Here is a 24,488-nt window from a genome sequence, read left to right on the forward strand (position 1 = left end):
TCACCCACTTTTCCGACTAATTTCTTACATTGCTTTCCCTTTTTTACTATGCAATTTTATGCTGCTTTGTCTGACAACACACTTGAGGCTATTTTAGAACTCATTAGTTTAATTGGCAATAAACTGCAATTATTTTTGCAGCTGCAAACTGTATTTCTAGGCTACCACACACACTGCTGGACTAGCAAATGAAAAGAATGCCAGTTCCAGCTTCTCAGATTTCTCCCCCTACGTCCTGCGTGGCGTGATAATAATTACTGCTCAGAGGGAAGGTAAGTTCATCTAGAAATTTCCCTTCCACCAAATGAGCTGATTTCTTCTCTGCTGTTTTAATAATAATAATACATTTGCAGGCTTGTCTGTGGCATCCGTGGCTCAATAAAAAATAGATGAATAAATAATAAGCTCAATTGAAGGCACTTGGTCGACGTTCGTGCTCCGGGTTTTCCTCCCTTACATGAAAACTTTACTATTCCCTGCTCACATTAATTATTAATGCATTTAGGAATGCAAGTATACGCTTGGAAACCTTACTAATGTGAGGGGATTTTACACACCAATGCCTTGCAGTAGTTATACTGAAAACAGGCCTTTTTGTTAGAATTTTGGTGTTTGTCCACTATATCTTATCACTGCAGTCACTTGAAAATCCAGAGTCAAAAGGGGAACGCTTTAGATAATACAGTAATTTAGTATGGTGCATGATAACATCTAATGTAGCAGAGGTGCTGTACTTGCAATTGATTCCTACAGTAACTTAAATAACTGCACAGTACTGTTCCACGAGAATACCAGAAAATTGTTAAAAATCTATGCAATGAAAAATGAAGGTGGAAAGAGGCAATCATGTTAGTGGGAAATGTGGACTAACTAAAAAATCAAAATTCATTTGAGACCAGTTAATAGACACCTACCCAACTGTATAATGTATCACAAAAAGGTACAAGGTCTAGTTCATGACTGGTATGTCAGAGGTTGTGCAATTTACCTCTGTGAATGAACGTGTACTGCAGAGGGAGGAATGTGTTCCATATATGTGTGCGTGTGTGTGTATTTCCCTGCATTTGTTTTTTATGTGTGCATGTGTGCATGTGTGAGTATATCTTTCAGGCAATGAGACCTTGGACAGAAGAGTAATTGATTCAGAGAATCTTCAAATCAATTCTTGGACAGCTGGGGCCGAGGAGATTAGAAGTGAAGCACGGGCAGCCTGGAGTGCAGTCAGACAGGCCCCAGAGCAAACAGTAATCTCAGGATTATAGACCTGGGGGAGATGTACCTGTTTTCTCTCATTTCGTTCCCTCTTGCTCTCCCAGCAGTGACAGTCTATATTCACTGCTAACCACTTTTCCCCAAAATGCTGCACTCCCTCTTCCATTTGTAGAGCTTCACAATGAAAAGGTGACTAAAAGCTTCTGCTGACATCGAGGTACAATCTTAGCGAGAGTGTATGAATGTAAGGAAATTGGTGGAGGATGTGGGCTGACTGATATATGCCGTCAGATGACTTTTGACCTTTTCATTCTCTGCATTTCTTTTAAATAAACCTCAGAGGCAGCCAAGTCAGAGGCAAGAAGAGATTATCTGGGCATGCAGCTCAAAGGAACCACTTAACCTAATGAAGTAAATAAGGTAGAGTGTTCAAAGGTCATTTGTATAATTGTTTTGGTTGGACATATTGCAGCAGAATGATCCAGACCTTTGTCCCATGGCTGGAATGTATCTTGTTGGCCTTTCCAGCTGATTGGATTAATTCACAGGAGTAAATGTGTCAGCTTAATAGTGGAAAAAATGGCTACTTTTATACAGAAATCAAGTATAGGCAGGGGCACAGTCTGCAGCTGACACAAAAGCATCCGATTTCTATCTGCCATGTTTCAGTTTATCTTCTTTTTTTAACCATGAAATGAAGCACAAATTAAGTATGCCTCAAAGACCCACTGAATGGATCTTTAAATTCACAAACTATATCTTGGTATGACTGGAAAGAACACCCAAATTCATTACATCACCTGCTGTATTTTCCACAATTTTCATAGTTTCTCAAATGAACAAGGCTGCAGCCGTTCATAATGCGAGCTTAATGCTCATTCAACAATCACTAAGTTGAGGTACTCGCTTACTGAAAAGAAAACAGTCATGCTTTTTCTTGTTACTATTTAGAGAACCAACACAATAAGACATATTTAAGACTTTAGATATTAAAGTTTTGCCTCATATAGCACAACAAATGAGGAGTAAATATACTATGACAATGACTCACAGTGTATTTTGCCCCTGACTTTTCTAATAGGCTGTAGGATAACTGTTTACTTCCACAGCATAGCAGCAGCTCTGGAATAAAGAGATAACATATTTGCAATGAATAACAAGAGACTGCCAACAGTACAATTGAGCTGACACTACCAAACGCACAGTAACCATGACGCTGTATCTTCGCCTGGGAGAAATGAATCACACTTAGTCTGTTTATCAAACTACCTCATGTTACCCATGCATTTGGCACTGCAACACTAAAAATGACTATTTCCACTTGTTGGACATGCAATCTCCCAGAAAGCCTTTGGAAACTTACCTCTAGGTTCTGAGTGAGCAGAAGCTGCTTCTTTAATGCCAAACAACGTTTGCTTGTTTTAGCTTTTCAGTTGTTTGCATACTTCTCTTTCTGTTTTATACTATTACAAAATATGCGTTTTTGTGTTTGTGACTGGAGCTGTCACAGTTGAAATGATAATCCATCGTATAATCATTAGTCGCAGCCCTAAACTATGCACATCAAAATCGGTGAAACACTCTTTTCTTTGAGGAAATGATCTGACCTGCAGCTCTTATTATCACAGTAGCTTCTCAAAAAAAAAAAAAAAAAAAAGAATTAAATTGAGCATGTTTTGTTTGAAGAGATGATAAGAGGAAAAATATGAGGATGAATATCTCAGTCAGCATATTCCTGCTGGAGGGAGCTCAAATGTGGTCCTGTAACAGGATGAGACTGCTGTCAGCTGTGTGGTCACATTGATGAGAATGGTGGCTCCCACAATTCTCCATCAAGGGCTTGACAGGCTCTTAAGGTGATTACTGGCAGATTAGCATTACAGTAATCACAAGATGATTCCTGACATGGAAGTGATTGTTTCTCCGCAGTTCATGACCTCGGCAGAAGCATTCTTCCTGGCAAGTGAGTGAGATGAGGCCGGGCAGATGAGAAAACCTCTGACTGTGTTCAGCTTGCAAAGGAACACGGTAAATTCAAGATGCATCAACGCTCTGTCATATTGCATTTTGCAGCCTGTCGCTTAGTGCAGAAGCTTGTGAATTACAGATCCTAGCTAATTTGCTCTTATAATCTTTACTAGCAGTGTGTATATCTTTAAAAGTAAAAGTCATTTCTGATGCTTCACCTAAGACATTTTATATTTCTCCGTGATTAACTAATATTATTTAAGTAAAATAAACAATTTGGAAGAACTGAACATGATTTATTGAGGTACGTTATCTGATGAGTTAGCTGTTTGGCAATTAGACTCCGGTGACCCATCATAGCAGAAGAGAGTCCTAGCAAGAATAAGAATTAGAGCCTGGGTGAAGCTCTGAGTGACCAGGGTGAGATGATGATGTGGAGGAGGTCAGTTGCATGAATGCAAGTCTTAAAGGCAGAATGGCAGAAAAACCCTGAGATTTAGAGCAGCCTGAACACCGAGGAAAGCAGGCACATAACTGATTACTTACTGAGATCTTTCATACTGAACTTATGCATAAACGTCATCTAAAGAAGACAAAGAGTGTGCACCCTGCTAGTTACTCTAGGAGGCTTTACTTAAGAACAACAGTGAAAATCTTGATAAAGTGACATCTGCTAGTACTTATTTTCAGTGAGAAACAGGCAGGCTAAGTTGCAGTGTAGCAGCATGAATGGATCACACCACACACACACACACGCACACACAAACACACACACATATATATATATAAATATATACTTTTGAGGTAGTATCATTGAAATTTCCTTATTTATCCAAAAATTCTATTTTGGCAGTCCTGGACTACCTACAGCTTCATTGTACATATTAAAATTTACAAGGACATAAACCAGAAGGTTTGAAGGCCAGTCAGAGGCTGCGGTATCCGGCAAAGAGCCAGCTAGCTGCTCTCTCTTCCACAAGCGAAAAGAAATGTTTTATGTATTTTTTTTCCCAGCCCACATCACTGCAGATGCATCAGTGCAAACTAAATCATTATCACTCACCTTATATGCTGATGTGACCCAATGCTTGCAAGTGAACTGACAAGTTAGTGAATGTTGCTAATGGAAAAAAGTCTGGATTAAATTAAATTGTGCCTGGATTAAATAAACATTAACTTTATTTTAGACTGCTGTGGTAAAGAGACTTCATCTTATCCAGCTTTAGTTTGGTTACTCTTCTCTTCTTGTGGTTAGATCACCATGTAACACATCGAGCTAGCAACTGAAGACAGTTCTGTTTATTTTAACATGAAAGGTGTGGTAAGGGATCGTAGTTAGAGAGCGTGGGTCACTTCCCATGTAAAAAGTTTGCAATGCTCACTATTGTTCGAGCTTCTGTTAACCTCTCCGGTGTGTTTCTAGACAGTTTGGGATATTTGCTTTCCTAGTGAGCTTTACATTGTGGATGTTTACTAGCCAAAACAAAGGCTTACTTTTGTTAATTTTTACTGCCTCCTGCCTGCCTCACAGGATTTTTGTTAAATTCATCTAACGAGGACATGCATGTGTGCCTAAATATTTCATCAAAATGACAGCATAAACATACAGCATCATCACTTGGTATTTTTCTTCACAAAATAGAAATGATGAACTATGTACTCTAAAGACAGCCATGTAGTCTTCAATTAGCATTCACCACTGATGTGCAGGCAAGCAAGGATACAATCTTAGAGACTTGAAGGGCTTTTCCTTGGAATTTTCCAGACTTCATATATAGAACAGGAAAGGAGAAAGGCAACAGGAGCTTGTGAGTCGGCATTGGTGGTAATGCACCACTCTGTGTGCAGTGATCCAAAACAGGGAAGGGATTAGATCAGGAAGAGAAATTATAAGTGCTCCTTGCAAAGCTTTACAATGAAAGCCTGAGGTTTGACAGAGCTGCGCAATTTTTATACTTGTCAGAATTTGTACCAGATGCATGACATGTAAATTGAACTGGCAACAAAACACAGCCAGTAGGCAAAGAAGGCAACTGAGGTCTGAAGTTATCCTAAAATATCTAGTAGTATTACAGAGAATAGATTTGGAATGAGAGTGCCTTTGTGGCTGCCCAAGGAGCTCTATTAATCTCCACAAAAAATGTTGGGGAGGGTTGAAATTCCAGCCTCACTTGTCTAACATTGCCAGTGGCAGTCAAAAAATCAATAAGTCCAAAATAAGACCGCTGTTCCACAAAAACCTCCATGATTACTCCCACGTCACCAATAACTTCTGCAAACACTGTCCTTAGCCACCCTGCCTTTGATAATATGATATAAATTCCAAAATGGGTCACAACTGAACATGCAGTATTTTTAGAGACACGTCCTGTCTTCAAAACATTGTTTTCTTCATCAACAAGTTTCCTGTGGAATTTCTTGAAATATGCTGTAATACAAGCAGAATATAAGTATTACACATCCAACCATTAACAGGTGACGTGTCTTTTTTTAGTAGGGTCTTGGGGCAGTAGGACGACTTGGTCTTGAGCTGAGCTGTTCTAGTCACACCACATTGTGCAGAACTGAGACAGGTGTGGTTTTTATCATGCATATGTTAGCTGGCAAAACCTCTAAAGTAGAATTCTGTGGGAGGAATACCGCTGGCAGAGAGAGGTGGCAGCAGTTCAAACAATGTGGAAGAAAAAAATCCTCAGCACCTTTAATGATCAACATAAGTTACACAACTCCATCTCCTACCTGAAATATATAACTTAAATGTAGATTAGAGGTTTTCAGGGCATCATTTTGTGACAGGTGCAATTTTTTACCTCATACCCATGCCCACTTTCTTTCAACCTACCCTTTGCAACATTTATTTTATCCATCCCAGAATGACTTTCAGCATATCAAGAAAAGACACCTTTTTCAGTTCATGTGGTTGAAAGGTCCATGGCAAAAAGTAAAAGTAATAAAGTGAGAATTTTCAGGTCACAAAAAGGTGAGTTGCACCCATTACTCAAAAACCTGCCCTTCATCTGTAATGGATTTCTTCCAATTTGATTTCTGAACATAGAGGTAACGTACTTGTTGAAAGAAGCCCTTGATCTCCAAAACACAGTTTGAAGCGTCAAAACCTGATGTTTACAGTCATGTTTCAGACAGCTAACATTTTTATTTGTCTTCTTTATTGTGAAACTCGGCATAACTGTACTGGAAATCGGTGTGCCATCACAGGTTGACCAATTTTCCCCAATCAAACAACAAAACTGGATGAGTTATGCATATTCACAAAAGTTTTCCAAAGAGTAAAGATGTGTTTTCCTTCCAAAAAAACATCAAATACTTTTACAGACAAACGCAACAAAGATTTGATAAATATGAAAAGGATATTCCCATTACTTGACACTTTTCCAACTAATACAGAAACAAATCCTCACAGAAATCAGCTTCATGTGAAAACTGAATGCTTATAATCACCAAAACATTAAAGTTTAGAATATTTTTTATGCATTCATGGTCCCACCTAATCTCCGGCTTTTAAGACAGGGAGCACATTAGCATGATTAGCAAGTGTTCCAAAATACTGATTAAAGGGATCTGAAACAGACATATTTCTGCCTGATATCTAATGATTGGCTGATCCAAAAGAAAATGGACATCATTTATTCTTTTTGCTAATGCAGTTTTAACATGCAAAGTAAAGACTGTAGATGTAGATTGGGAGGTAAGCAGATTACTGCTGTAGTTGGTACTCAGCCAGGCTTGGTGATGTTTTACAATTACACAATTGATGGAAAACAAAAACACCACTTAATACTTTATATTTTTTTTTTAGTTTGATATTAGATTTCTCCTTTTGGAATGCAATAATTTCAAATAAAAATTCTTTGGAGGTCACTGGAGATATCTGCTAAATATTTCATTGCTGGGACTTCAAAAGTTTGGCAAACCTAAAATGACTAATTATACTTTTCAAGCGTTGAATAGACAAACACCGCTCTGGAGAGGGCTTAACAACTGTCAGTTAAAACAACCTGGTACAAGTCCTTTTCTTTTGTTATAGTAAGAAAACTGATATTTACACAGAGCTGAGAAGCTGCCTCTCCTTGAGAGTCCCGCCCAATGCTTCCCTATCCAGCATTCAATGGAAAAACAATAAACAAGCCTTGGGAGGGGGGAGGGAATTGAGAGATTGATAGGCATGCAGTTCTGATCACTCAACCAACAGAAGCTCACTTTACCGGTTCTGTGCTTTATGCACATTTGTGTTTATGAAATTGCAATTGATTGTTTCAATTACATGCACGGCTGAACCATAACGTTGTCACAATTGATGTGCTACTCGGAGTCAACCTTCATAAAAATCGCTCAAGTTGTGAGTGGTTTTTCTTAAAGTATTGTTTTTTTCAGAGTATTTTTCATCATATCCCCCTGCAGGTTGATGTGATGCAGGCTCTGAATGAGACTATGGTGGTAAATAGTGAAGATGTCTCAGACAGTAAGCTTTAGCCTGCTGACCCTAATCACTGAGCATAAGCTCTAGGTAGTAACCATCAGAAAAGATCATGAGAAAAATGGGTTAAAAGTAGGCCTCTTGGTAGGGTGGCGAGGCTTGTTCCACATAACACTGTAAGAATCTCAGCGATCTGAAGGGACCTTGAAGAAATAGTGAACTGACTCCAAACTGAAGTAAAAGCTGCATACTGCAATGCAGTTAGACTCTCACTGGAGAGACTATATTTTTATAGAAAGCTCTTGCTAGTGCAGTACATAAACACTGAATCCTCAAGCTGAATCATCAAAGTCATTGACTGAATAAGTAGCTTTTAAAGTTTGAGCAAATCTCACTGGTGATTACTAGTGAGCAGCATTGTTGGCTAATTCATACAGCATGTGAAGTATCTGTTAAAAGCTCATGGAAAAGTCTCTCAAACAAATATGATGCTGTGAACTTACTTGCTTTAGGATCTGAATCTGCATTATCTCATCTGTAGAAGTTATTTTTAATGTTGGGGGGATATGAAAAATAACAATAACAACTCTCAGTGTCAGTGTGCTGGTTATTCCTTGTTCATATCATAGTTTACGTTTGTAGAGACAACTGCCATTGTTTCAGATGTGCAGCCAGCAGATATCAAGATAACATATGTGGGCCAAGACTTCCTGTTTCAGGCGTCATCATTTTTATTTTATTTTTGCCTGACTAAGAATTCATATGTATTTAATTTATCTAGTAAAAAGTAAAACACTCATTAGACAATAGTTGATGGTTTCGAGATTGCATTTCCTCTCCATATAGACTGTTAACCTCCACACACAAAGCCCACTCATAGTTGGTAAATAGAATTCCAACTACAAATGGAAAAACAGAAAGGTTCTAGTAACAAGTATTTTCCCTTCCCACAGATTCTTCATATTCATATGTGGATATCTGTTTATACAGATTATTACAAGCCTGGCTGGGATGCGGACCAAAAATATAGATGGATAGCTTTATTTGGCCATGGGTGATTTAGATCAAGTGTCCTATGCATAATAACTTTAAAGTCCTTTCGGTAAGTGCTTTTCCAAATGCTGCTGTTGTCATTTTATTGCTCTCTGCAGAGTGGATGATGCCGTTTGGGTAAAGCAGTGCCATCCCTCCTGAAATTAAGGGTGAATAACAGCTTGAAAAGACAAATGTTTAGTGTTGTCTCTCCTCACTGTGCTAAAATAGGTGCTGCTGGCCTTTGTGTGATTGCAGTGTTAAATGCAATCACTGCACCCTGTAAAAGACCACACACAACTTCATGCATAGCCAACAATTGGAAGGCAAACAGAAATAAATTTTAAAATAACAACAGACTGTATTTTGTAACTCTGTCAAGTAACCCGCTGTTAATTACTACCACTGCACCTGTGTTTGATTACTGTCTACTGTAAATAATCTCTAGATTCACAGACATGTCAGCAGAGCTTGTCATAAATGCTCCTCAATACATCATGGCAATTAATTGCTTTGTGACACATGCATTGCTTGTGACTATAAAATGTGTGACCTCTTAGCAGAAGGTCAATTTTCCTCTGCTGTTAAGATCGGGCTGAACAAAAAAACTTTGTAAGGAGAACAGTCCATCTATCCAGCCATTCGTTTTCTTGCCATTAAGCCATTCAGTGGGGTCAAGCCAAAAGTTAGAGAGACAAGGCTGAGGTGGTTTGGACATGTGCAGAGTAGGAATATTGAATGTATTGGACAAAGAGCCTATCCCTGCTGGCACAGTATAAGAGGTAGCGTATACCCTGTACTGGTCACCCTAATTTCCGATTGACAGTACAATGTGTAGTTTTAAAATGAATTTGCTTTATTTTTTGTGGATGGCATTTTACCATTTGCAAAAAATGCCCATAAACTCCCTCTACCTCCAACTCTGTAACCTCACCAAAATGTCGTGGTAGGACAATAGAGCTCTTTCACAGGAGCATTTTGACAGGAAATAGTAAGTAAACAATGGTGTTACTAATCACACTAATCAAAGCTCTGAACCTGAATAGAACAGCACCTGGTCATGCTAAAATTGCTGAAGGTCTATTAAGTGACACAAAGAAGTAACAAATTTGTAACTAACATTGGTTTGTATACTTTTTTTATCTGTGTGTTTGTAACAGAAGACTACAGCTTGAACAAAATGAAACATAGCCAGACTTTCTTTGTGTTAGCTCGGTGGACAAAACCTAAAACCCCACTTGTAGAAAACAAGTATCACGACAGTGTTTCTCTATTAAGCTGGCTTTCTCTCTCAGACTGTCCACACTCACATAAAAAGAGAAGTTTCAAAAGTCATATGACTTTTTTTTCATACATAATGATCCCTACAAGTGCCACCTATTGCAATCAGAGGTGCTATAAGTTGATGATGATATTAGAATGGTGATTGAAAAGCTAAAGTACATTTTAGAAAAAAAAACCTTTGAAGTGCAGCATTGATCTCTCGCTAGACAAGAGATTAAAGCATCTCAAAATCTTTATTCTTGGATTTAGTGCAAAGAGAAGTAAAATAAACATTTTAATTCAAGTTAATTATTTTATGCAAGTTAATTATTGTATGCTAAGTGTGCTCTGATTGCCCCAGTTTATTTTGAAGGTGATGGTTGAAGATTAGAGCTCTGAAACTTTTTACTTTAATGTTTGTGCACATAAAGATTAAATTTTCTACCCAAAGTCTAATAAAGGAGGACATGGAAATCTTCTTCAGATCAAACTGAAATTCATTTTATTGAATGAACGGGTATTGTTGGTGTGTGTTCCCGCTCTCTAGTTGCTACAGTTTGAGCAGTAATCTAGTTAGCAGCAGATTACAATTGAGTGTACCATTTATGCATTTTCTGTATTACCAAATGAATACACACACATTCCTCTGACAATGCAATTAACAGTTTGTGCTTTATTGAGTGGCGGCTTAACAATTTCACATATAAAATTGATTCCCCCGGCAGAGAATATATTTCGCTTAAAACATGTCATAAATGGAAGAGTCAGGTAAAATGTGTTGCTTCCAGCTGATTTTAAACTGAAACTATGAACTTAACCTGACCACGTTATCTGTTCAGCATCAGTTACCATAGTGATTTAGCCAGATTAAAAGGGAGACACTTCTGTGAAAAGGAAACTACGACTTTAACCTCGACACAGCTTGCTAAGCCATTCATCTCAGTTCACCAGAAAGGCCTCTTGGGTAACCTTAATTTTCATCATACTGTGATGTCTCCCTTGCTGATCTATTTCTTTTACATATTTATAGTAAACTGGAAAAATCTGGAACATTATATGCACCTCACGGGTAAAATAGAAAACTCATTGTCTCCTCATTTGTTCTTTCCCACAGCATACAACTCCCCTTCTTCACCCAAAGTCTTTCAATTTACTGAGGCAGCACTAAGGTGTTGATTGAAATTTCATTGACTCCCCACAAATCCCTGGGCTCTAATCCTCATAATTCTGGCATATTGTATTGTTGTTAACCACTCACTGCCTGGTAAATACAAATCCTTTCACCTTTCACTTTGTAGTCCATGGATAATTGCTGTATCTTCTCCTCAGAAGCATTCCCATGGGGAGTACCAAGAAGCACATATGAAACAAACACAGTTGTGCTTGTCAATGTGATACAGAGCTTCAGTATACTGGAGATCGCTTGGCATGGAAGGAAGAGGTCTGCCATCATCGACAGAGCAGACACAGTGGCTAATTAGACCTTTGCAACCTCCCAGTGGTGAAACACTTAAGAGTTGAAATTCTAATCTTTAAGGCTATTCCCTGCTGAAGCCAAAGCTTGTTATTTAAGAAAATGGAGGTTGCTTACTTACAGCTGGACCTCTTCGAGTAGATGCCATAATATATTTTTTTTTTAAAAGGAGGAAAGCTGATCAACAGAGACAAAATGTACGGCCTTAATCGAAATGACTTTCCCATCTGAGGATTGGTCCAGCCAATGTTGTCAAACAAAACCTTTTTCTGCTGGCAAATACAAACAGTTGTAGTCAATCATGATCATTAATTAGAAGTTAATAGACACTGAAGTACCTTCAGCACCACTTATTCAAAGATTTAAGGGAGTGTGTGGATATATTTGAGCCTGTATACTTTTAACGTTGTGTGGATTAAAGAAAATCTAAAATAAATTCAAGCTCATTAAAGATGTATGCTGTGCAATCATTCCTCCCTTGAACAAGAACAGTTCAAAGAAATTATTAAACGCCCCAAATTACCATGACACTCATGCACATGATGAATGTAAGTAAACTTCTGACCACAACTGTAGGTCAAATGCATCAGAGGGGATTGGAGGGTAGGCCCATCGGAAAGGAGTTAAGGAACTTGCCACTGTCACCAAAAGAAGAAGTCACTGACTGTAGCTGAAACGAAAGGACATATTATAGGCTGCTGATTACTACATCATGTAAAAAACCCAGGTCTGATCAGCCTGTGGTGCGCCAGGGTGGCTGGTGGTAACATGATGAAATGGTCAGAACCATCATCAAAGTCACCCCCACAGGGAAAACATCTCCAACTCTGCAAACAAATAACTGTATAAAATCTATACAGAAAGAACAATTATCATTAGGATATTGTGTATCTAAGTTTTAAACGTTACAGCTAATTTCAGTTCAGGTATATTGGTACATCTCAAATGTTATTTTGTTTCATATCATTATATCTATCCTTAGATGAAAGGAATCCAGATTGTAAAATGCAAAAATCTGGGGCTAACAGATATGCACGTCTGAATTGAGTTTTCAAGTCATTAGGTAGCTTGAAAACTTGGATGCATCACTGATAATTCACTAGGAATACACCAGTCACTGTATATACAAGTGTAAAAGGCCAGACATAAAAACAGCCAGTACTTCTCAAATACAGTGAAATACAGACAAAGCAAAAGAGAAGCAAGAACTTCACATTCATACATTAACTGAACCCAGTCATGACCTATAACAGGGTAAAACAGGTTACCAGTGGGTTAGCTCATATTTTAGACTGTCAGGGGCTCCTCACTAGCCCTTTTCCAGCATTTAGATGCATCTCTTCATATATTTATGTGTCATTCACACATTGGATGTCTTGTCTAACATTTTAGATAAAAGGGTTCACATGGTCTGTCTTACTGAAAGAGCAAGCGCATGTGTGCATTTATGTGCATCTCTTCCCAATAGCCAATCTGCCACTGCACGCCGCCAGTTTCTTTAGTTGGACAGAGCTTGATTTGTCTTCTTGGACTTAACAAGTAAGAGTCAATTATTTTTTAGCAAACAAAATATAATTTTTTATCATGTGTCTCTGTGTCAATCATTATGTAACCCCACCGATTTTATCTCACAAGTCCTTACGGGTATTCCAAACCACAGGTGTAGCCTACAGGCAAACAGTCATAAAACATCAATCAATATACAATGGCTTATTAATTAATGATTGGTCAAATGTTAGCACATTATCCTGTCATAACTGTTTACTTGCACACTTCTATATAAGCCAGTTCCATCATCCTCTTCTACAAAATTACTGGATCTTGGCAATCGATAAAAACTGCATTCTAGCTGTCCGCTGAGCACAATCAACGTCAAACTGTAACCACGCTGGTATGTGAAAAATTATTTGACTAAAGCACTTTTGATGCTTTCGGCTCCACACAGATAACATCACATGCAGTGATCCACAAGATTGAGTCAGAGTGAAACTGACTCCTGTAACTCAATATGTAAATGTCAGCCAGGCAAGGTTCACTTGTAGCAATTATCCATGTACAAGATCTTTGATTAAGCCAGCACGGTGCAGTGTACATTGATTGAGAGACTACATTTCTAAACGGCTGCTGTCTCTCATGACACTTTTTTCCTTACCCAACTCACTGATTACTAGGAGGTGTGGTGGTCATTATTCCGGTGCACTAATGTATAGTCAGTTAGCCATTAAATAGGTGTTTTATATCTGAACAGGAGCACGTTTTGTAATCATCAACTTTTAAATATCTAAAAGATTTTCTGTGAAAAAATGCCTTGATTGCAAATGTAACACAAAATATAAGATTTTTAAAGTTAATATTGGCATCTCATTACACCTTTATGGTTCCATCTTCATCTTATCTCATCAGATGCATTCCAAAGGTCTTTTTAATTCTCGCTAGAAAATTGGTTGAAAATCATATGAAATATTAATAAGGTGTAAAAATAGCATATTTGTGAGCTAGTTCTTTCCTTTCTTTAGACCCTATCTGATAAAATATCAAACTAATCAAGCTCCTCTTATAAAATTTTTAATTGGAAGCATTCCGGCGGCTACACGGCTTCACAATGTGAGCTGCATAATAAAAATGATTAAGTGCTGATATTTATTTTAAATTTTGAATATATATATACACACACAAATAGAGTGAAGAAGTGAGATTTTGCTTTCTACTTCCTAAAAAAGGATAAAGATATATATTTTAGATCTGTATTTGTCAGTTGAAGCTGGTTGTGAAGCAATCACACCTCAGCATGTTCCTTGACTCAAGTGTGACAAGCGGGACTTGCCCAACATGAAACTGTGAGTGACATGCTGCTGGTTGGTATGTGCTTCGCTTCACACTTATATGCTCCTGCAATGATGGACAGCGCACACACACATGCATTCATCTCCACGGGGAGAGATGTTCCAGACATAGGCCATACAAGACATAAATGATCCACGGTGCCCGAAGAATATGTTACAGTGGGTTGATTCATTCACGTTGTCAGCAATCTATCTCTGTTATTCTCTTGCTTCAAAAGAGAGACTTCAGCTCTCCTGCTGCCTTTCAGCTTCTGTAAGCATTCCACGGCTTTGCTGCACATTATTTTGAAATTGCTTATCAAACACAACACAAAGGATTATCCCTGACTCACATCAACAAATAACATGGCGTGAGTTTATCTTATAAGATTAATAAACATGTTTTCACGATTTAGAGAAGTTAGACTTGTACAATACCAGTGAATGTAATTGTGCAAGACTCCAGCAGTGATATTAATGCAGGAGAGCATGTGCACTTTGTAACATAATTAAAAGTTGTCCAGGGGAAAGGACTGCTGCAGGGTGCAATTACTCATAACTGCCAATGTGATAACATGAAAGTCTGCGAATTTCTATATTGTGCACAAATTTAAGCATGTTTCAAATTGGTGAGACACTTTCTTTCACAGGTTGTGTGAATGCGTGCGTGCACGTGTCAGATTAGGATCTATGGGTTTACACAACATGCATCACACATACACACATGTGAATGAATGGACTCTTTAAGCCGCCATCCTGTCTGACCCTTGTGCAGTGTCTGTTAACTTGACCAGTATTATCCACTGTAATATGATTACCTTTACATCACATTCAGCGACCCTCATAGCCACTCTAGACATTCAAAACTATGTGGCGAGTAAGCACATTGTACTCTTGATTCATGACAAGCTTACAGCTGTCACACCGTCATGCCTAACATTAAAGCTAAATCAATAAAAGCTTACATGCCCAGCAAACACTTGTACTTTCATGATAACCATTTCATGTTGTTGCAGATTTTTTTAATGGGCCATTGATTTGGCAGACGCAAACAAAAACAAGGTGGAATTGCATTTTCAACCGTTTATAATGTAGTTTTGAAGCCACTAAGCTTGTCTGGGTTGGATGCTGCATATAATTAATGTCTCATTGTTTGTGTTAGACAGGGTCATTGAGGTTAATTGAGTCTTACTTCAAAATACTGGCTGGGAGCCACACGTGCAGTCTTTACTGTATATTCATTTTAATTAATATAAAAGGAGTAGGCAGCAAGCCTTGCCAAGACTAATGATGGGCAAATGCTGTGTAAACAACAACAAAGGCTGGCCCTGTTCAGCTGCCTGTGCAATATTAGCAGACATAGCGTCTAATCGTACTGTGGCTGTCACCACTGCTCTCTTTCCGTCACTGATAGATGGGCTACTCGAGTGAACTGAGTAGAGAGTAAAGATAACCTCCCAAACAAAGCCTTGTGGGTATTGGATGCTGGAGCACTTGCATCGCATGCCATGATACCAAGCTCTCACGCTGCATCTCTTTGAAGCACACTCTGAAGCTAGTAAACACGCTTTAAGGGTGCTTTGGAGATGACCTTTCTGTAACTCTTAACTAAAACACCAATAATTAGCCATATGTTTATATGCACATTCTAAACTTAAACGCCTGATACATTGCAGTATGCACGGATGCAAGTCCACCTCTCAGGACGAAAATCAGCATTAGTGAACATTCATCTATTTCCATTATCCAAAAAGTATTCACTCTTGTTCATTATCACTTTAGAGTGAAAATGCTGCCAACTGAAGTAATCTGACAAGTAATTTACTTAAGAAAAAAAGCAGTTTTTGATAGTCAATGCATCACTTGATTCTTTTATCGAGATAAACGGTTAAGATCTCTTGTAGGTACCTGCACTGTTGACTAACAGAGAAATAATCATTAGCTTTATTCATCCATGTATTTTTTGACTGCTGTTACAACATGGAGACATCACCAGACCTTTGCCTGTTATGTTTTTATTAATTATTATTATTTCCTAGGTCGTCTGTGGCATTTCACCCTATTTTACCCATATCTCTGCAAATCTCTATGTAGGAATGTGCAGAATTGCTCCATTTACTGAGATGAACAGCAGACTTTCTAGGTTTGGGAGCAGACTTTGAATATTACTTGACTCTATATAACACCTTCTACAGTGTCGTAGACTGCAGGTTCTAACGTTTGGCACTTTTATTTGACCCTTAGTGGTAATACTTGCAAAATGTTTTGAGAGTGCCCTATAAAACCTGATGAACTACTGTTCCGAACCCTCTATATTTTTCTTTTATATAGCTAACAGTAGTTTTCACACAGAACAGTGGTGACTTTTCGGATACTGAAAAGTAGGAAGAAAATGGGATTTGGAGAATCCTCTCTACACAGTGTCAGCAGTATCTCAGGAACATGAGCTCTAACGGTGTAAGTCTAGTAAGGATTTGATTGTTGCTTGTGCTGTTGACTGCTTCAAGCTCTAGTGCTCCACTGGATGGGAAATTATAATACAGTTCAGTACAGTTAAAAATAAATAAATAAATAACATGTAAAAACATGATTAAATCTGAACATCTGGAAAAATCCAAAACATTTGGAGACTAATTTCTGTAGTTTTTAAAAAAGAAACAAGATTTCAGGGTTCATTTTTAAAATATTTGTATTTCTAGTCTGAAAACTGTATATTTTGTTCAGCTTTTATGGTGCCTTCACAGATGTGCAAATGATGCACCCTACGTGTATAAATGACTTCAGGCTGAGAGAAAATTTTGGTGTTTCTGGATATTGATTTGCATAGCACACTAACCTAATCTAATCTGTTTAAAAGCTTTCCCGTGACCATTTTCATGTTTGCTTGAAATACAATAATGAACACGGTTGAGCACACATATGTTTGTTCACAATAATTTAGTGGTTGTTTCTGCAGAAATGTTCCAATTTCTTTGAATGATATAATTGACCATTTTTATGAAATTCTCTACATGATGAGAAATATCATTCTGCAATTGCTGTTTGACCACACAGACTTTCACAGAGTTGTTAAACCCTTGCCTTCTTCACTTTTGAAACGCTCTCCTTTCATATCCACTCATCTTACAAATTACACCCAACTCAGTTTCAGTTTGATATGTTTATATTTTTACTATTCTTAACTAAATACACTAGTCTACAGTCAATATTCTGTCACTGAAACTGAAAGTGATGATTAAAATTGTTGGCTGACTCTTGTTTCCATGTCAGTTCTAAGACCAAAAGTTCTAAACTGAAACCAGAAATGACTAAAACGCATTTTGACCCCTGACCTTAGGCACAAATGATTCAAATGGGGCAGAGCTGCCTATTTTCTTCCTAAGCTATTCAAGCAGTTTTAATGAAACTGGGCTTGTATGAAATGGAAGTGTATCAGGTACACAAAGCAACTATCAGTTTTTAAGTTTCTGCATGACCTTTTGACCTTAACCTTAACCTTGGATTACATACATGCTGGTAACAGGAAAGTAAATTTATAGGTTTGTAAAGTTTATTAAGGTGATTTTTTTTTTTATTTGGATCCTTTTTTAAATTTTTTTATTGCTGCATATTGATGAAAGGTGAAATATAGAGGTAACCTTAAACAGATGAGAGCACAGCATCTTACAATTTCTGATTAAATCTCATCTAACTATTTTACATAGTTTTAACATTAGTCAGCTATTTTAGTGAATTAATTGGATTCAGTACATTAGAATCCACCTGATGACTTCTGAAAAATTGTTTTCTTGTGATATACGACTTAACATTGCATTCTGTTTTTATTTACATTTATATTTCATTTTACACAGCAACCCTACATTTTTCTAAATTGATTTGTATAAATCTGCACAAATGTAAATGTTTACCTCATAGCTTCTAAGAATATACTATGTTTACCAGCAACACGGTGTCAGATGAAACACTAAAAACTCAAAAACCATTACATCCACAGCAAGGCACTGACTATACAAACAGTACAAACTCAGCATAAGAAAATGCAACACCCTGATGCTGACAGCATTCTGATGACAGCCGGAGTGTAGGCCCAGAATTGGTGATGCATACAGTGTACACAGGGTCAAGTGTAATCACAGAGAGTTTTACGAGAAAATTAATCTCTCCTTGATTGCACTCTATAGGTTTTCTAAGAGAAGTTTTCAAGTGTGATTGTAACTCTCCAGTTTGCTATCTTGACCTTAAAGGTCTCCTTGAATATGAAGGACCATTCACATGAAAACTAAATGACTCTGGGTTTTGTTATTGTTTGTAGACCAGTTTTTAGGCTCTATGCTGGCGACAACTATGCCCCCAGGGTTTAAACAGTGTGGTCTTTTTTATATGTTTAGCCCATCCTTGTCAATATCATGTCTCTTGAATACCTTAAGAGAATTTCTTCATACTTAACACAAACATTTGCTTGAATTCAAATGTGAACTAATATCGTGGTCAAAGGTCAAGGTCAACCTCACACAACACATTTTGGGCAATAACTTAAGAACTCGTGGAGTCATTAAGACATACTTTACACAAATGTCCGGCTGGATGAATAATGCCATTTCACAACCCTAAAAATAGAGTGACTCTGCTCACACTGAGCAAAAACATTCTCTGATTTAAATTTGGCCACCATCCCAGGCTCTTGCTTCATGTGTATGCATGCTGCGTCTCTTCCCCTGTGTCAAAACTGCATCTGCACCTTAGATTTTGTTTGGGGAAAAGGGAAAGAAGTATTTAGAAGAAAAAAAAATGAAATTAAGGCATGCAGTGAGAAAAGATTGTGTTAGGCTGGCCACAAAACCCAGGAGGTTACAGCAGAGCTGTGCTGGTAGTCTGGCCCTGGTGGACGAATTCATGGCTACGAATGTTGGAAGAAAAAAAAATACTATGCTCCTGGCTATTTTCCTCACTTCATGCACAACCCTTGGCCATGGACAGTGCAGAATCTTCCACTGAAAACTGTTTGGCTTTGTAGCAAGAGACTCAGCTTTCATCACAACAAGCTTGTATCAACATGCAGAATGGGACAGTTTGGCAGACAAGCTGATCTTTGCTCTATGTGCAAGCTTGAGATTCGTGGTGAAATATATGTGTTGCCCCAAGTGGGTCAGAATCAGGCTTTGAGCAGGAGCACTGGAAGCTTTCCATAGATGCATAAATCTGACTTATGCAACCTTGAATTTATATCAGGTAATGTTTTTTTGCACTCCACGTGAGGAGTTGAGGAATTTCTTATCCCATTTTGTAGACTGAAAGCGTCAATGTATGTAACTGTGCAGCAGCAATTCTAGTCATCTTTGTAACCACAACATTCATCATGCTTTTACTGAGCCTAAGCTTCAAATATAGAGGTGTCGACTTAAAGGTCATGAAACTGTGGTATTTGTTTTTCTTTTTTCTTTTACACATTCATACTGCTTCACAGTCGTAAGCTGGCATTCAGTATTTATTGAAGATAGATGATGGGGACAGTAAGGATGATAACACTAATAATTCAATTGATAAATCAGGTTGGTCAGGAATCTATTATTACCCTGTGCCTTTCTCATCTATAACCAGTGGCTGAACCCCGCTAGCAGTCATTTCCCATCTCACAGACTGTCTGGATGACTGATCAGGGTTGTGATTGTCTCCCTTCTCCCCAACACACCACCGCCACATACGTCAGCAGCAGCACATACATCTTGAGCAGTCCGTAACTCGAAGCCAGAGTAGTCTAAAGCCCCAGTAAATGTTGCAATCAACGGAAGAATTGGGCCAATTCCTCATAACCTTGTCTTCACATGGCACCTTGCCTTGAATTGTAAGAGTGTGAGACCCTAACAAGAGTTAAGTCTGTCAGCAAAGCAGCTCTATTGTTCTAGTATGGTTGAAGAGGGGAAACGGACATACAGTCGTCTGTCTGCCCACAAAAGCTGCACGGGCATTGTTGACCTGATATGATGGGCTTGCCACAAACCATGGGAGCAGTATGTGCAATCAACAGTCAGTTGACATTCCAGCCTATTTGATGAATCTTTTCTGAGCTGTGGTTTTCATTAAAAAGGTTTATTTTTTATTTATTTTAGAGTCTATGTAGACACTTCATAATACAAAAATGTGAAATTGCCCTCACAGGTGTACTTTATTCCACTTCCACTGAAAGCCCAAGTACGGAATATTCATTCCCAAACATCATGCTTCTGTGTCTTCAAAACCATTTTTGATTTGTCACTATCTTTTCTTCACGAGATCAATACCACTCCCTCATAGTTTGAAAAGTTGACTTTGTGGACTTTTGATGAAACAATTATCTTTTCTTTCAACAAAGCCAAAGCTTCTCCTTCAAAAAAAGCAAATCCCATCAAAAAGACTTCAAAAGGCATCTAATTTATAACCACATTAAACTTAGCGATGAGTTCCAATTGACCAGTGCTGAGGGGAGATGTTCGATCTTCAGCATTATGTTCAGTCTGGTGGCAGAGTTCTTTATGGGGGTTTTTTCTTGAGGAGAAAAGCAAAATCAATTGTGAAAAAGTTACACATGACTCATTGTTAAAGCTCAATCAAAGCAGCCGCAATTTCTCCAAATAATTATGAACAATCTCACATCTTGGATTGCACATCTTTTCTAGCCAATAACAGAGTCGTGTAAATTGACCGTCCTTTCTTCTCTCTGAAAATCTTCACAAAAATAAACAAAATGTGTGCTGATCAATCCAGTAACGTAAGTGCACCTCTTGTCAATGTCTCCATCTTTACAATAGAGACTTGATGCTTGGAGCCATTAGTTATGACCAACTTGCCAGACGAGGAATTGATCGTTGGCAGGTTGTAAATGCAACAGCAATCATTTCTTAAAGAAAAAAAAAAAGACCCACTGTGTTGCCATATATGGATGGATGACTTGCTTAAAAAGCCTCAACTTAAACTGCTATTAATTTACTCTGCGAGTGAAGTTATTTCAGTGGTGGTTGTTACTATACATTTCACTTCTTATCAAAATACCACTTTTTAGAAATTTCAGCATGAAGTCTATTCAAACATACAAATTTTTCCAAGTGTGCGCAACTGCTTTTTGAACTGTATTTTGATGAATGCTCTCCTGCTGTGATGACTGACATCAAAGTTAAAATTGCCGGACCTGTTTTCATATGTGTTTAAGTGGATTTTAAATGTAGATGAAAATATTTTGCCTTTATAAATTTAATTTGATCAAGGACATCTATGTGAGTGTGGTACTTTCAGCAGTTTTACGTATCTGAGAAAAAAAGACTTGCTAGTCCACCCCGAGGTTAAGCTTTCAACAAGTCTGCAGTTTTTACAACATGTGATTCTGTTCTACTCTAAAACTGAATACTTAAAGTATATTTTTATTTGAATGCTTGTGTACTTTAATTTACTTATGTAGGATTCTGAATATTTAACTTGTTATGGTGTTTTTTTACATCAACACTTTTACGTAAATACCAGTTTTGACTCTTTCCTCCACCGTGGATTAGAAAAAAAAAGAAGTTCAATATGAAATGAAAAACATGGCTGTGTATGACAAATTTAGAGAATTTGATTTCTAATAATGTTCCTCCCTGTTCACTCCCTTTGTGTTAATAAAGTGTATTTCTAGTACTTCTAATATGGGAGGAACATTATAACCTATGGCACTTCTTGCAATGACAGGGAGACCAAACTGATGGTGGTATGAAGATTTACTGCCAGCTGCAGTAAGAAACAGACACAACTGATATCTGGTTGCCACAACTTCTGAAAGTGTGGAAAACTGACTGAAATATACATTTTATATTTTAAATTGACTATTTGTCACAATGGGGATCTCCCCTGCTCTCGGGCCTGAATCAGCCGAAGTGATTGAGAGCACAGACCGCCATCTCTCTATAGAGGGCACCCACAGACCCAGAATGTCTTGTTTGCTAGAGCTGTGTACATTTTGTATTTGAAAGAGCAGCAAGTCAATGAATCTCGATAATGCGAGAGCCGGGCCACATAACTCACGTTGATAGTCCTTACATTGTGCCAAGAGGCGATAAATCTGCTCTGTGAGACATGAATATGCAGTGGCAGTCAGTTTGGCTTGTTCTTGCTTGCATGCCCCCTAATGCACAGTTTATTCCTCTCCCCCATTCCAAGCAGAAAAATAAAACCAATGAGCCACAGCACTATCTCATCAACAGCTTTCATTAAGCATAAAAGAGTAGCGGTGCATTTTTTAAAATATGCTTAATAGTTGCAAATCATTAATGTTAAAACAAAATATCAATTTATATTTTTTTCAGTATTGGTTTGTCAGAAATCAAGCTTAAAAATATAATTTGATTCCCTTGATGTCAGATCCTAGTAAATGTTTCTAGGAAATGACACATCTATCCATGTAGCTACTCATTTTAAAGTAAAACATATATTTATATATGATTAATCAACTAAAAGCATGTTTAATTTAAACAGTTTTATTTTAATTCTGGAGAACTGTAGCTTTAATCTTCCAAAACTTAACTTATAAGGTTAAGTTGCCTGTTTCAATAAGGCATAACTCAACAAGTAAAATGTGTAATTTAAGCAGCAAATTCCATACATCCAGGCTGCCCAGGCTGTGGAGAATGAGACATAATAAGCACTCTGTTTATGTATATGCATGTGACCTGCAGTTTATGGTTGACGGCTCTGTTTTTTTTTTCCTCTTCTTCTTCTTCTAATGGCAGGCAGGCGTCAAACAGTTGGGGGGTTAATGCACTCACGGACACTGACAGAACGTCTCCAATAACAGCGATTAAAAAAAAGAGACCTGCCTTGTGAGTGGCCCAATCCTCACTTGGCACTTATTTCTTTCATGCTAATAATTTATCCTATTCACAGTGCTGTAGGCAGCTGGATGTTTTTTCTTCTTTTTACTTGGGGCAAAGAAGTATATTGCAATTTCTGTCTAAGTGTCTGAAAAAAAGACAAGAAGCTCCAACAATTCCGAGATCACAATAAGACAAACTCCAGAATACTGTATAATGAAAATGAGAAGATATTAAGAATACCATAATGTACGTGTACGCAGCATTTGGAAAAAGCAGTGAATCAAGTGATCATTCGGATCCCTCTCACCTCCATAAAACACTTCTTGGACATAGTTGACAACTATGCGTAACGACGCGTGCCTCTAGTGGCACCGTGGAAGGAGGCTCGTCAGACGCACGCTGATGCACAGCTTTCAGCACTACCTTTCCATCCAGCACAAACTGGAAGATTTGTAAAATCAACACTGTTTAACGGGGGTCCCTTTGAGCAGATTGGACGTTCTTCGATAACCAGCCTTGTGCAATCACCGTGCGCAACTGGAGCGGAGCGTCACGGAGCCGCTTTCCTCCACTCTGTTCTGAACTGTTAGCGTTAATGGAATGAAGGACTGGAGTGACTAAATTCCAACAAGCATTTTATTTCGTGCCACTTAAGTGTGTTGAAAATCCTCTGCGCTTATTTTGTAACGTTTTTCTCTGTTTGGTTTTCGGACGACAGAATCGTCCGAGACGACCCAAAGTTCCGCAGGCGCAGTTCTCCTCTTCAACAGCGGTGTAGGAGTCCGGCTCGGCTGTTGCCGTGGTACTTGCCAGCAGACAGATAGCATCGTCGGTAGGAGGGGATAAAGAGACTCCTGCAGGCTAATTGTTGCAGCCTGCGTTCGCAGGTGTTTCGCTGATCTGCCTGTGAGGGACTGGGGGCTTCATCCTGATCGGGTCGCTTTTACACTTGTGAGAAACAGAAAAAAAAAGCAACCCCGGGAGAATGTTGCACCAAGTACAATGAGCGCTGATTTGTCGCAGACTCCAAAATCCATATATGCTCCGTTGAATTCAGTTTTGATGAGCAATTTTGACTCGTCTTTGGAATTTTAAAAAAGTGGATCCCGCGACTTTACAACCATGCGAAATACTTGGCTGTTCCCCCGGAGTGCGATTAGGGATTACTGGACATCGCTGATTGCATGTCTCTTTTGGATTCAGTACTCTTACGGGATGCCTCATGTTATTCGAATAGGTAAGTTGTCCACGGTTACATTTGCACACACACGTTTGTACTGTAACCCTGAAAGTTGATGCCTATTCAGTGCATTTCAGCGTTCCGCTTTCTCCGCGACAGCAAATAGTTTTTGTAGTAAATAAACAGTCGCTTTCATTTACCCCTCTCTTCAGCCGGGTCGGGTGTAAATATTCAATTTACTTAAACGATGTGCAAATGGTAAGCAACAAGAGAGAAGTGCATTAAA

The 24,488-nt window shown here is 38.3% G+C and overlaps 1 protein-coding gene across 1 annotated transcript in view; it reads left to right on the forward strand.

The window, feature by feature from the left end:
• Positions 1-23,486: 23,486 nt before the first annotated feature.
• LOC116320921 (glutamate receptor ionotropic, kainate 3) overlaps positions 23,487-24,488 on the forward strand; it is a 96,195-nt gene continuing 95,193 nt past the window's right edge. The window contains exon 1 of the mRNA XM_031740656.2: positions 23,487-24,259. Within this exon, the coding sequence (XP_031596516.1) occupies positions 24,145-24,259 (115 nt within the window). The 5' untranslated portion in view covers positions 23,487-24,144. The remainder of the gene's footprint in view (positions 24,260-24,488) is intronic.

This window comes from Oreochromis aureus, linkage group 11 (assembly GCF_013358895.1).
Source record: "Oreochromis aureus strain Israel breed Guangdong linkage group 11, ZZ_aureus, whole genome shotgun sequence".
In the NCBI taxonomy this organism is placed as follows: Eukaryota; Metazoa; Chordata; class Actinopteri; order Cichliformes; family Cichlidae; genus Oreochromis; species Oreochromis aureus.